Below are 14,059 nucleotides of genomic sequence, written 5' to 3' on the forward strand. Positions count from 1 at the left end.
TAATAAACAATGAAAGGACTGTTTTTTTTCTCTTGTCTGAATTGTGTTGTCTGACTGTCTACAGAGAGGGGGCTCCACACTCTGGGCGAGGTTGCTCCCTGGGCTTTGAAAGGGAGTTTTTTGTTTAATGTTTATTTTCACCGTTAATATCAAACAGAACACGGGGGATTCCTGTTTCAGAGTCAACCTGGAACCATTCTCTGGGGGGAGGGGCAGGAAGGATGTTTACACCGAAGATAAAACTAATCTTTGAAACTAATTGCTCCACAGACTCAAAATGCTGGAGCAACTCAGTGGGTCAGGCAGCATCTGGTGAAAAGAGTGTCTGAAGAAGGGTCTCGACCAGAGAACGTCACCCATTCCATCTCTCCGGAGATGCTGCCTGACCCGCTGAGTTACTCCAGCTTTTTGTGTCTATCTTCCGTATCACTTATTGCTTGGTGGAAGAAACGGTGAGCTGTGAAGACAGACATACAGGTTGATCGACGGGAAGAGAGAGAGCTGGATGTTTGGGACAACGAAACACAAAGTGCTGGAGTAACTCAGCAGGTCAAGCAGCATCTCTGGTGAAAAAGGGCAGGTGGGGTCCCGACCTGAAACGTCACCCCTTCCTTCTCTCCAGGGATGCTGCCTGGTCAGCTGAGTTACTCCAGCACTTTGTGTCTACCTTTGGGATAAAGCAGCACCTGCAGTTCCTTGTTTCTACAGCATGCCAGAGGAGTCCTGCTGCAAAGGGACGCCAACCTTACCAAGTGGTAACTGGGGCATGTGGTTTTGTAAGAAAAGAAGCGGAGCAATTAGTTTTATGTAGAAACAAGGAACTGCAGATGCTGGTTTACACAGAGGGACACAAAGTGCTAGAGTTACTCAGTGGGTCAGGCAGCATCTCTGGAGAACATGGATAGGTGACGTTTCGGCTCAGCTTCTCTACCCCTCCTTACCCACTCCAATCTCGCCCCCTCTGAACACACGGCCCCCCCACTCACTTAGCGACACTGGCATTAAACCCGCCGACAAGGGAGGTGCCGTTGTAGTCTGGTGGGTTGACCTCTACTGTGTCGAGGCCAGGCGCCAACTCTCGACACCTCCTCGTACCCACCCCTCGACCCTGACCCCACAGACCAGCACCAGGCCGTGGAAGGAGTGGATGAGAAAGTGGGATAACATATATCTAGTGTGAACGGATGATCGATGGTTGGCGTGGACTCGATGGGCCGAAGGGCCTACGAAGTGGGCGCGTGTGCGCATGTGCGAAGTGTTTCGGATGGGAAAGGCCTGCGGAATCAGCCGTGTTTGCCAGACGTTGCTGAGTTTATGTATTCAAGAAATAAGTTGCTTAAAGCTTAAATAAAGTGAAATAAATTACGAGTAGTGCCAAGTTTAATTTGCCTGACAACGGCCTATTTACATGCTGTATCTTTAAACCAAAAGAGGTGCAGCGGGTAGAGCTGCTGCCTTACAGAAGCAATGTTACAAAATTTTGAGATTTAAAAAATCACGTCTGTAATTTATCCCATCAGATAAAGCATAAAAAGAAGTTTAATTTGTCACCTAATTCACTTTCATGTCTTCAGTATTAAAAAAGATATGGCCATTTTCATACTCGGAAATTAGCATCTTGTTCCCTATTGCTTTTCCATTGACTTAACACAAAAGCTGTGATCAAGGACAGTCAAATGGCCATAACTTTCTCAAAAATTGCAGCTCCGCTGAAGGTAAGTATTGTAACATACCTACTCACAGTGCCAGAGACTGAGGTTTAATCCTGACTGCGTGTGCTTGTCTGTGGGGAGTTTGCACGTTCTCCCCGTGACCTGCGTGGGTTTTCTCCCGGGATCTCCGGTTTCCTCCCACACTCTAAAGGCGTACAGGTTTGTATGTTAATTGTCTTGGTATAATTGTAAATCGTCCGTAATGTGTGTAGGATAACATTAATGTGTGTGGATCGTGGGTCAGCACGGACTTGGTGGGCCGAAGGGCCTGTTTACGCGCTGTATCTCTAAACAAAACACCAAATGCCTGCACCAAAACATAAATAATTAAACCCGGTTAGCCATTCACTGGAAGATTCCAGCGGAGGCAGATTAGAAGATGTATAATGTGTCTGGAATGTTGAGCACACTGAATCTTTGTTTAGTTTCATTGAGTTTATTGTCATGTGTACCAAGGTACAGTGAAAAGCTTTTGTTACTAGCTGACCAGTCAGCGGAAAGACAATACATGATTGCAAACGAGCCATCCACAGTGTACAGGTATAGGAAAAAGGGAATAATGTTTAGTGCAAGATAAAGTCCAGGCAAGTCCAATTAAAGATAGTCCGTAGGTCTCCAATGAGGTAGATGGAAGCTCTGGACCGCTCTCAACTTGTTGATAGGATGGTTCAGTTGCTTAATCAACAGAGGAGGTTGACGAGAACATGGAGAGAGACTTTTAAACCAGCCCTTCCATCTATCACCATGGGAAATGTTCGCTGTCTAACGAACAAATTAGACGAATTAGAAACCCTGGTCAGGTACCAGAAAGTGTACCGGGAGAGCAGCATTGTTAGCCTGACAGAGACGTGGCTGACGGAACACACGCCCGATTCTTTGATCAGTTTCACCGGCTTCAGGTCGATACGAGCGGACAGGGACACCGGAGCGAGCGGTAAGCAGAAAGGTGGGGGGCTTTTACTGCTCGTCAACAACAAGTGGTGTAACCCTAATCACGCTACTATCAAAGAACGGATATGCAACAAGGACATTGAACTTTTAGCGGTTAGTTTAAGACCATATTACCTACCCAGGGAGTTCACTGTGGTGGTAGCCATTGTTGTTTATATTCCTCCATCTGCCAAGGCGGAAGTCACGTGTGACGTGCTGCACACCACTATAGCGGGACTCCAGTCCAAGTACCCAGAGGCGTTCATTGTTGTGTCTGGAGATTATAACCATGTCTGTCTCTCTAAGACTTTGCCCACTTTTAAACAGTTTATTGACTGTACAACCAGAGGTGATAAAACGCTGGATCTTTTGTATGCAAATGTCAAAAATGCATACAAATGTACTGCACTGCCCCCTCTTGGTCGATCAGACCACGACATGCTACATCTCTCTCCCTCCTACACACCAGCTGCCAAGAGGCTGCCTGTCACCATCAGAACATCAAGAGACTGGTATCCTGAGGCAGATGAAGCCCTGAGGTATTGTTTTGAGACAACAGATTGGGATGTGTTCTGTGAGGAGTATGGGGAAGACATTGATGGACTAACAGAATGCATTACCCATTACATCAATTTCTGTTATGATGACATCATGCCACCCAGGGTAATTCGTTGCTACCCTAATAACAAACCTTGGATTACCAGCAGCCTGAAGGCCTTACTAAATGAGAAGAAAAAGGCTTTCAGGGAGGGCGACAGGAATAAAATCAAAGAACTTCAAAAGGAACTGAAGGTGAGGATTAAGGAGGGGAAAGAAGCCTATAGGTTCAAATTAGAACGACAGCTGCAGCAAGATGGTGTGAAGCAGGTATGGGCTGGAATGCGAAAGATCACGGGCATGAAGCAGAATGGTGGTACACTGCCTGATGGTGAACAGAGTCTGGCTGATGATCTGAACAGATTTTTCAACAGATTTGACTGCCCCACACCACCCCAGCCTCCCCCACCTGGTCTGCTAACCATTGCTGCTTCCTCTCCACCTCCCATCCCTCTCTCCAACACTCCTGAGATGTCACCTGTACGGAGTCCCCTCTTTCCACCTCCCACTCCACCGGCAGTCCCACCCATGACTCTTCATACTGCTCAGGTCAAGGTGATGCTGGACAGACTGAAGCCAGGGAAAGCAGTGGGGCCTGATGACACTAGCCCAAGGCTACTGAAGACTTGCTCTTCAGAGCTGTGTGGTATTCTAACACACCTGTTCAACCTGAGCTTGCGTCTACAGAGGGTTCCAAGGCTGTGGAAAACATCTTGCCTGGTACCTGTCCCAAAGAAGACCCATCCCACTCTCCACAATGACTACAGACCAGTAGCGCTCACTTCACATATAATGAAGACATTTGAGAGACTTGTCCTTTCCTACATCAGGACTAGTGTGTCAAATCAAATGGATCCTTTACAGTTTGCATATCAGCCTAACATCAGTGTCGACGATGCCCTCATTTACATGCTGCAGAGGGTGTACACACATTTGGACACTACTGATGCATCTGTAAGGATTACATTTTTTGACTTCTCAAGCGCCTTCAACACAATTCAGCCCCGACTGCTAGGGGAGAAGATGGAGAAGATGAAAGTGGATCCATCACTGGTACTGTGGTGTTTGGATTACCTTTCCCTCAGACCACAGTACGTGCGCCTACAGAACAGTGTCTCGGGCATCATCTTGAGCAGCACAGGGGCTCCACAAGGAACTGTGCTGGCTCCGTTCCTGTTTACCATCTACACAGCGGATCTCCAATATAACACCAACAGCTGCTTTTTGCAGAAGTTTTCGGATGACACAGCTGTTGTCGGCCTCATTAAAGGGGGCAATGAGGAGGAGTATAGAGACATAATAAGTAACTTTGTGGAGTGGAGTGCACACAATAACCTCCATCTTAACACCAAAAAAAACAAGGAGATAGTTGTGGACTTCAGGAGGGGGAGGAGGAGGACTCAAGCAACACCAATCACCATTAAGGGCACTGAGGTGGAGGTGGTCGCTAACCACAGGTACCTTGGGGTGCAGTTTGACAGTGAGCTGAACTGGAAGTGTCATATGGAGGCGGTGTACAGGAAGGGACAAAGCCGACTGTATTTTTTAAGGAGGCTGAGGTCATTTAACATCTGCCAACCCCTACTGTGCAGTGTCTACCATTCAGTGGTGGCCAGTGCTCTGTTTTTTGCTGTGGCCTGTTGGGGAGATGGCGCCCGCATAGCGGACAAAAACAGACTGGACAAGCTAATCAGGAAGGCCGGCTCAGTGGTCGGGGCTGAGCAACGAACGGTCCAGCAGGTGGCAGAGGCCAGAACTCTGAACAAACTGGGTTCAATAATGACCAACCCCACTCACCCACTCCATGCCCTGAAGGTGATCAAGAGCAGCATCTTCAGTCAGAGGCTGATTGCACCAATGTGCAAAACTGAGAGACATAGGAAGTCCTGTTTACCAGCTGCTATAAGGTTATATAATGCGCATAAATAACTGCACTTTTTTTTAATTAATTGTATTTTAACTTGTATTTTAACTTGTATTTTAACTTGTTAAGTATGGAAGCCATTTGAGGAAATGTGTGGTGTTATGTCTGTCTTGAAGCTGTCGTGGCACTGTAATTTCCTGTAAAGGATTATTAAAGGTATAATCAATCAATCAATTAATCACAGCTGGGATGAAACTGTCCCTGAACCTGGAGGTGTGCGTTTTCAGGGACAGTTTCAGGGAGTGGCTGGGCTGTGACTCATCTTTGATTATGCTGGTGGCCTTGCCGAGGCAGCGTGAGGTGTATCAGTGGACTCGATGAGTCAAAGGGCCTGTTACTATGCTGTATCTCTAAAGTCTTAAGTCTAGAAACATCCTCTCCACATCCACTCTATCTAGGCCTTTCATTAGTCAGTAGATGTCAATGAGATCTCACTACATCCTTCTAAACTCCAGCGAGTAAAGGCCCAGTACCGTCAAATAATCCTCAAACATCAACCCAATCAACCTCCTCTGGACCCTCTCCAATGCCAGCACTTCCTTCCTCAGATATGAAGCCCAAAACTGCTCACAATATTCCAAATGTCATCTGACCAGCACCTTATAAAGCCTTAGCATTACATCCTTGCTTTTATATTCTAGTCCCCTCAAAATGAATGTTCCGCTTTCTTCCCACGCTCCAAAGACGTACAGGTATTTGTAGGTTAATTGGCATTGGTATAATTGTAAATTGTCCCTAGTGTGTGTAGGAGAGTGTAAGTGTACGGGGATCGCTGGTCGGTGCAGGCTCGGTGGGCCGAAGGGCCTGTTTCCGTGCTGTATCACAAAGCTAAACTAAGCTGAAATGTGTGGCGACTCTTTGCATACTTGTGCAGGTAAAATGATGAATCTCAGTGGGAAATGCCACATGTGATAATAGTACCCTTCATTCATTCATATTTGACCTTCTCCCCGTGACCGCGTGGCCTTTCTCTGGGTGCTCAGGTTTCCTCCCTCACTCCAAAGACGTATAATTGTAAATTGTCCCTAGAGTGTGTAGGAGAGGGCTAGTGTGCGGGGTGACCGCTGGTCGGTACGGACTCGGTGGGCCCAAGGGCCTGTTTCCGCTCTGTATCACAACACTAAACTAAACCATAACATTGCCTCCACGGATGCTGCTTGACCCACTGATCTCTTCCAGTAGCTTGTTTTAGTATTGCTGGCATCAAAGCCATTCTCTGCCCTTCCACGTTTGTCATCATGAGTCAGCCGCAGCTGGGCTGTTACTTCTGACAGATGTCACACTCCTGAATCGAAACTCAGGCAGAACACAAGTGAATAGAAACCAACGGCGATTAAAAACAAACTTCCCTGTTGGGCTCACTTCCACCAGGAAACAAAGCCTGTGCACAGTGAAGGTGAGTTGTCTTTAGTTCGTGGCATTATATAGATATATATTTAAGTTCATACATTTAGTTCATTGGCGTTGCCTGAATCTGCACCGAGGTGCCGCCTCTCCGGGTCCGTCCTCAGACCGAGAGAAGGACGAGACGAGGCGAGAGAAGCCCGGAGAGAGCATCGGCAGAGCGGTAGAGAGTCGCTGCCGACCCCGGCACCGAGCGCTCAATGTCCCGCCGCTGCTCCGGACCAAGCCGCCAAAACAACCGCAGCCGCTCAAAGTCATTATTGTTTATTTGTACTAACACCGCGGTTATTAATAGCGAACTTATCACGGTTCATAGTCACAGAGTGATACAGCGTAGAAACTGGCCCTTCGGCACAACTTGCCCACACCGGCCAACATGTCCCATCTACACTAGTGCCACTTGCCCGTGTCTGGCCTATGTCCATCTAAACCTGTCCTATCCATGTACCTGTCTGTTTCTTAAACGCTATGATAGTCACTGCCTCAACTACATCCTGTGGCAGCTCGTTCCATACACCCACCTGTGTTAAAAAGCTACCCCTCAGATTCCTTATGAATCTTTTCCCCTTTATTCGGAGGCTGTGGCCTCTGGTTCTTGCTATAGTCCCTTGTCCAGCGCCCACCACCGCCATACGAAAGATTTAATAGGAATCTAAGGGGTAACTTTGGGTGTTTGGAGCAAGTTGCAGGAGGAGGTAGTTGAGGCAGGTACTGTCAATACGTTTAAGAAACATGTAGACAAGTTCATGGATAGAACAGGTTTAGAGGGATATGGGCCAAACGCAGGCAGGTGGCACTAGTGTAGATGGGCATGTTGGTCGGTGTGGGCAAGCTGGGCCGAATGGCCAGTTTCCACGCTGTATCACTCTGTGACTGGAAACATCGCCAATCCATTCTCCCCGCAGATGCTGCCTGACCTGTTGAGTTCTTCCAGCACGGCATTGACTCTGTAAACTGAATGATCTAATTTCACACATTAAGGATTTTGTGATTCTCTTCAGAGCTCCTATCGAAGTTAACTTTGCTGAATTCTATCTTTTCCTTTATTACAGAAAAGAATTATGGATTTGTATCAAACACAAGCCCGCAATCTGGACACATTTATTTGCTCACAGCTCCAACCTGATGATGATTTTTTGAGACTAGCGGCTAAGACCATTGACAAGATTTGTACCTTCTTAAAGGAACAATGTCCCTATAAAATCAGTAAAACCGTGAAGGTGAGGTGACACAATTGTACACTGAATGGAAATAGGCAATGGTACAGAAAATAGGCATGAAGTGCTGGAGTAACTCAGCATCTCTGGAGAGAAGGAATGCATGATGTTTCGGGTCGAGACCCTTCTTCAGACTGAGATTCGGGGGAGAGGGAGACAGAAATAAGGAAGGCTAAGGTGGTAAGGGTAAGGGTGAAAATGAGACATCAAAAGAGATGCAGGTTAAGGAAAATGTAGAATAGCAATGATAGCTAGGAGAAGGTGACAACAAAGTAAACAGATAAAATGTAATCAGGCGGACAGTCAGATTGGTCGGAGAACTGGGAAGGGGGAGGGATGGAGAGAGAAGGAAAGCAATGAACTTAGAGAAGACAATATTCATATCGTTGGGGTGTAGGTTTCCCTAGAGAAATATCAAGTGCTGTTCCTCCAATTTGTGCTGGGCCTCACAGACAATGGGGGAGGCCCAGGACAGAAAGGTCAGTGTGTGAATGGGAGGGGGAGTTAAAGTGTTTACAGATGATCAGGTGGGTTTAGGCGGACTGAGCGGGGGTGTTCAGCAAAACGATCGCCGAGCCCGCGCTTGGTCTCGCCGATGTATCGGAGTCCACACCTGGAACAGCCGATGCAGTAGATTATGGTAAACAAAGAGGGTCCCAGGATCACTGGTGCGTGTGTGAGTTCTACAATCTTAACCAAAGACCAGAACTGCTTAAAAAGTGTCTTTCTCCCGGTTGTGTGGTGGAGGTGAGGAGGTATGAGAGAGAATTGTGATCATTTCACAGTTGGCGCGGCTGGTAGAGCTGCTGTGTCGCATCGCAGCCACTGAGACCCGAGTTTGATCCTGACCTCGGGTGCTGTCTGTGTGTGGAGTTTGCACGTTCACACTGTGACTGCATGGATTTCCCACGTGCCCCGGTTGCCAGAGACCCAGGTTCGATCCTGACGTTGGTTGTTGGCTGCACGGAGTTTGTACCTTCTCCCCGTGATCGCGTGGGTTTTCTCCGGGTGCTCCGGTTTCCTCCCGCACTGCAAAGAGATACATGCTATATCTCTAAATGAAACGAAAACTAAAAATCATTTATTGAAAAGGTTGTATTGTTGTTTTGCCTCATCTTGTAGGGTGGCTCCCTTGGAAAAGGAACAGCTGTAAAAAATGGCTCTGATGCGGATTTGGTTGTCTTTCTCAACTACTTCAAGTGTTTTGATGACCAAAAGAAAAACCGGGCCGACATTTTGAGCAACATTCGTGAACTGTTGTTGAAATATGAGAAAAACATTGGACATCAGATCAAAATGTCACAGCCCAGAATAATTCCTGCTTTGTCTTCTCCTCGCTCGCTGAACCTCCTGTTTAAATTGACAGAATCGTCTGATTTTGTTGAGGTCGATGTTCTCCCTGCATTTGATGCCTTAGGTATGAGGCTTTGAACACATTGAAAATAAGCGGTTCAATGCAAAATATGATATTCTTTTGATTACATAAAAGGACAACTTTCATTTATAGTGATTTCTCTCTTGAGTTTGCAAGAAAGTCCCAAATAATTTCTTTACAGTGTAGACAACGTTATAATACATGCGTAGAAATATCGAATATAGGAGCAAAGAGGTCCTTCTGCAGTTGTACAGAGCCCTAGTGAGACCACACCTGGAGTATTGTGTGCAGTTTTGGTCCCTTAATTTGAGGAAGGACATTCTTGCTATTGAGGGAGTGCAGCGTAGGTTTACAAAGTTAATTCCTGGGATGGCGGGACTGTCATATGCTGAGAGAATTGAGCGGCTGGGCTTGTACAGTCTGGAGTTTAGAAGGATGAGAGGGTATCTCATTGAAACATATAAGATTGTTAAGGGTTTGGACACGCTAGAGGCAGGAAACATGTTCCCAATGTTGGGGGAGTCCAGAACCAGGGGCCACAGTTTAAGAATAAGGCCATGATCATATTGAATGGCGGTGCAGGCTCGAGGGGCCGAATGGCCTACCCCTACACCCATTTACTATGTTTCTATGAAATACCATAGATGGATGCTCCCAAGGTTTCCTAATGTTTATATATCGTTTCTTCAATGACAAACAACGTAGTAAGTTTAATATTACATCAATTGTCAGTATCTAAGCAATAAAAGGTCACTTTTTTGTCCTGAAGGTCCACCGCCATGGACTGGCGTGAAGAATCAGGTCTATGAAGATCTCATTGCTACCGGAGAACGTGAGGGAGAATTCTCAACATGCTTCACCGAACTCCAGAGGGACTTTATAAAGTTCCGACCCACTAAACTGAAAAGCCTTATCCGACTTGTGAAGTATTGGTATACTGAGGTATATTTGGAGACGGCTTCTGAAATTGTTCTATGATGAGGTGTTTACTGCTATATAAGTTGAATTGCTTTTGGAAGTGCAAGTGCAGATCAAATCACATTGTTGTGGTACATTTGTCCATGTCAGGTACCAATGAATGAATCTTGTTAGTCCTATACCCCTGCTGTTCCCTATAGCCCTGTAAATGATTCTCTCTCAAGTCGCCATCCAGCCCCACTATGCACTCACCTGATTGTTTCACTATCCCATCCCCCTGTTCCCATCCCCCTGTTCCCCTCCCCCTATCCCCTTCCAACCATCCCTCTCTCCGGCTTCTCGTTTCACTCCTCTTCTCTCCTTATCCTACACCCTTTTCATTTCTAGCCTTTGTCCATCCATCTGTCAATTAACCCCCCCCCCAACTAGTATCCACCCATCACTTGCCAGACTTTGTCCTGCCCCCTCCTTTTCCAGCTTTCTCCCCCTACTCTAACCAGACTGAAAAAGAGCCCGAATGTGAAACGTCGTCTATCCGTGTCCTCCGGAGATGTTGCCTGACCAGCTGAGTTACTCCAGCACTATGGGTTTTTTCAATGTAAATTAGCATTTGCAGTGCTTTGTGACTTCCTTTTGAAGAAACGGACTCATTCTGTTCCAGCCACCCCTACAAGCAGTGTTTCCAGAATGTAACAAATCTTTGTATAGAAGGATTCTCCTTGCAACCCCTTGTACCTTTGGTTTAAATTTAACACCAACTGGACCAACTGGGACCCGTTGGGTCCCTGTCACACGGGAGGCCTGGTCCCCTAACGCAACCCATTCCAACGCAATATTCCACCACTCACCCGTTTCCCCAACGCAATATTCCACCACTCACCCATAGCCCCCACAGGAGGCCCCTGGTCCTGGAACTAACCAGTATCCAAGCTGTATCTCTAAACTAAACTGAACTGAACAATGCACCCAAGACCTTAATAATTAATCTCATCCCTTTGTTAATATTTTTGTTAACTATGTTAAAGTTGAATTTTCCACCTGAGTGAATAGTTCTTTAATTTGCCGATAATGTTCTTTAATGTATGGCGGTACGTTCCTTCATTTTAACTGGTTTAGTTTAGAGATGCAGCCTGGACACAGGCCCTTCGGCCCACCAAGTCTGCGCTGACCAGTGATCACCCGTACACTAGTTCTAACCTAAACACTAGGGACAATTTACAGTTAATCTGTGGGAGTAAACCAGAGCACCCGGAGAAAACACACTACCACAGGGAGAATGTGCAAACTCCGTACAGACAGCATCTGGCGTTGTAAGGCAGCAACTCTACCGCTGCACCACATTGCTTTCTGTAAAGTAACCGCTTGAACAGGGACTCGAACCCTGGACCCTCAGATTAAAAGTCTGGTGCTCTACCGACTGAGCTATCCGGCCCTGAAGTTATTCAAACAAGAAAGAGACAGTCCAAGGGCGGAAGGATCAAATGTTGATTTATTTTTTATCTAACAGAAAGTCCGTCGCCCCTGCAAAGGCCAACTGAGAACCGGAGAGTATTTACCACCGAAGTATGCTCTCGAGCTGCTGATCATCTATGCATGGGAGAGCGCTGAGAAGGGGGTAAATTTCAACACCGCGGAAGGATTTCGCACCGTTCTGGAACTGATTGTCCAGTACAAAGACCTTTGGATATTTTGGACCACAAACTACAACTTTGACTCTGACAGCATTGGCAGATTTCTGAAAAACAAACTTAAAGAACCTAAGTAAGTGATGTTCAAACCATAATTGCCCTTTCTGGAATTCTAGAATCAACACAGCAAGAGGGTTTCGGCCCGAAACGTTGCATATTTCCTTCGCTCCATAGATGCTGCTGCACCCGCTGAGTTTCTCCAGCACTTTTGTCTACCTTCGATTTTCCAGCATCTGCAGTTCCTTCTTAAACACAGCACAGTGAAAGGTTATTTGAAATGGGAAGGAAACATAGAAACATAGAAAATAGGTGCAGGAGTAGGCCATTCGGCCCTTCGAGCCTGCACCGCCATTCAATATGATCATGGCTGATCATCCAACTCAGTATCCTGTACCTGCCTTCTCTCCATACCCCCTGATCCCTTTAGCCACAAGGGCCACATCTAACTCCCTCTTAAATATAGCCAATGAACTGGCCTCAACTACCTTCTGCGGGAGAGAATTCCACAGATTCACCACTCTCTGTGTGAAAAAGGTTTTCCTCATCTCGATCCTAAAAGATTTCCCCTTTATCCTTAAACTGTGACCCCAGATGTCCTCAGTATTTAGTCTACTAGGGTACAGAAGGTCAGGAGGCAACAAGGAATCGATGAAAGGATAAGCAGCCTTAAAGGTTTGCTCAATCTCTTTTTTTTACTTTTAATATATCTTCTTTTTCTTTTTCTCTTTTACTTTTTCTAGGGCCTGCTTCTTAACTCTTTTTCGAATTTTTCGTTTCTAAGGGTCTCTTTTGATCACTCTTTCACACACTATCCTATTTAACTCTCTACTTTTCTTCTTTTTAAAGTTTAAAATGTGAAGTGTATTATGTTATTTTTGGCTTATATTATTGTAATGTACACTACTTCTAATAAATTAAAAAAAAATAAAAAAAAGATTTGCTCAAGGGATAATTCCCAAAGGATTCTGTGGTGTACAGAACGAGCTAGTAAAACTGTGTTTGGCTGCTGATTCTTATGTGTTTGAACCCTTAGGCCAATGATCCTTGACCCCGCAGATCCAACAAATAACGTTGCTGCAGCAGCGAGATGGGATCTAGTGGCAGAAGAGGCCAAGAGATGTTTACAGCAGAACTGTGTGCAGAATGTCAACTCCTGGAATGTTAAGGTAAAATATCACAGGGAACATGCAATGGCATTGGTATCGGTTTAGTATTGCCACATGTATCGAGATAATGGTGAAAAGCTTTTGTTTGCATTGCACTTCCAGAGACAAAGTTCAATGCCTGCAATGAGGTGGGTTGGAAGATTATGACTGCACCCTAGCTTATGGGAGGAACATTTAAGAAGCATTTACCTATGTTTAAGAAACATTTAGACAGGTACATGGATAGGACAGGTTTAGAGGGATATGGGCCAAAAGCAGGTAGGTGGGACTTGTGTAAATGGGAACTGTTGGCTGATGTGGACAAGTTAGGCCGAAGGGCCTTATTGCCGTCATTGAACTTTATCTCTGGGGGTGCAATGCTACAGAATTCTGCAGTTCGATATTTTTCTCTTTGCTCTGCCTATTGTACGTTTGATTGACTCTATGAATGTTCAGAATTCTGATAACAGAGGGGAAGAAGCTGGTTCTGAGTCTGGTGGTACATGCTTTCAATTTTTTGTATCTTCTGCCCGATGGGATTGGGGAGAAGAGGGAATGACTGGGGTGGGAAAGGTCCTTGGGAGACACCATGAAGTTAGATTTCTCTCATGATTTTGTACACTAACGTAGACTAATTGGTATTTTGAGTTTCAGTTTTCAGAGATACAGAATGGAAACAGGCCATTCAGCCCATCGAGTCCACGCCGACCATCGATCACTTCAGTTCCATGTTCTAACCCACGTTCGCATCCACTCCTTACACACTAGTGACTATTTACAGAAGCCAATTAACCAACAAACCCGCACATCTTTGGGACATGGGTGGGAATCGGAGCACATGGTGGAAACCCACACGGTCACAGGGAGAACGTGCAAACTCCACACATAGAGCATTCATGGTCAAGATCAAAGTCGGGTCTCTGGCGCTGTGAAGCAGCAGCTCTATCTGTACAGCAAGATTATAGCAGAGCAGAGGGTAACAATCCTTGTTTATGTTTGTGTTTTTACAGCCTGTGACATCCAATAGTCACCTGGAATGGAATGACAACATGCTGCAGGATACACGCACACAAGACCCCAGTTGGTGCACCGTGCTTTAACAAAAAGATTTGCGCAAGGAATCAATACTGGAGCATTGGAGAGAGATGT

General features: G+C 46.0%; 1 protein-coding gene and 1 non-coding gene across 2 annotated transcripts in view; one reads left to right on the forward strand and one right to left on the reverse strand.

Moving 5' to 3' along the window:
• Window positions 1-14,059, forward strand: part of LOC116987180 — a 116,356-nt gene that overhangs the window by 53,476 nt on the left and 48,821 nt on the right. Inside the window, exons 15-21 of the mRNA XM_033043057.1 lie at window positions 2,400-2,646; window positions 6,438-6,559; window positions 7,620-7,787; window positions 8,907-9,201; window positions 9,929-10,101; window positions 11,585-11,838; window positions 12,799-12,931. Of these exons, the coding sequence (XP_032898948.1) occupies window positions 2,400-2,646; window positions 6,438-6,559; window positions 7,620-7,787; window positions 8,907-9,201; window positions 9,929-10,101; window positions 11,585-11,838; window positions 12,799-12,931 (1,392 nt within the window). The remainder of the gene's footprint in view (window positions 1-2,399; window positions 2,647-6,437; window positions 6,560-7,619; window positions 7,788-8,906; window positions 9,202-9,928; window positions 10,102-11,584; window positions 11,839-12,798; window positions 12,932-14,059) is intronic.
• Window positions 11,437-11,508, reverse strand: trnak-uuu. The gene has a single exon. It is a non-coding gene; the product is annotated as a tRNA-Lys (tRNA).

The sequence above is a fragment of the Amblyraja radiata genome, chromosome 25, assembly GCF_010909765.2.
Source record: "Amblyraja radiata isolate CabotCenter1 chromosome 25, sAmbRad1.1.pri, whole genome shotgun sequence".
Taxonomy (NCBI): Eukaryota; Metazoa; Chordata; class Chondrichthyes; order Rajiformes; family Rajidae; genus Amblyraja; species Amblyraja radiata.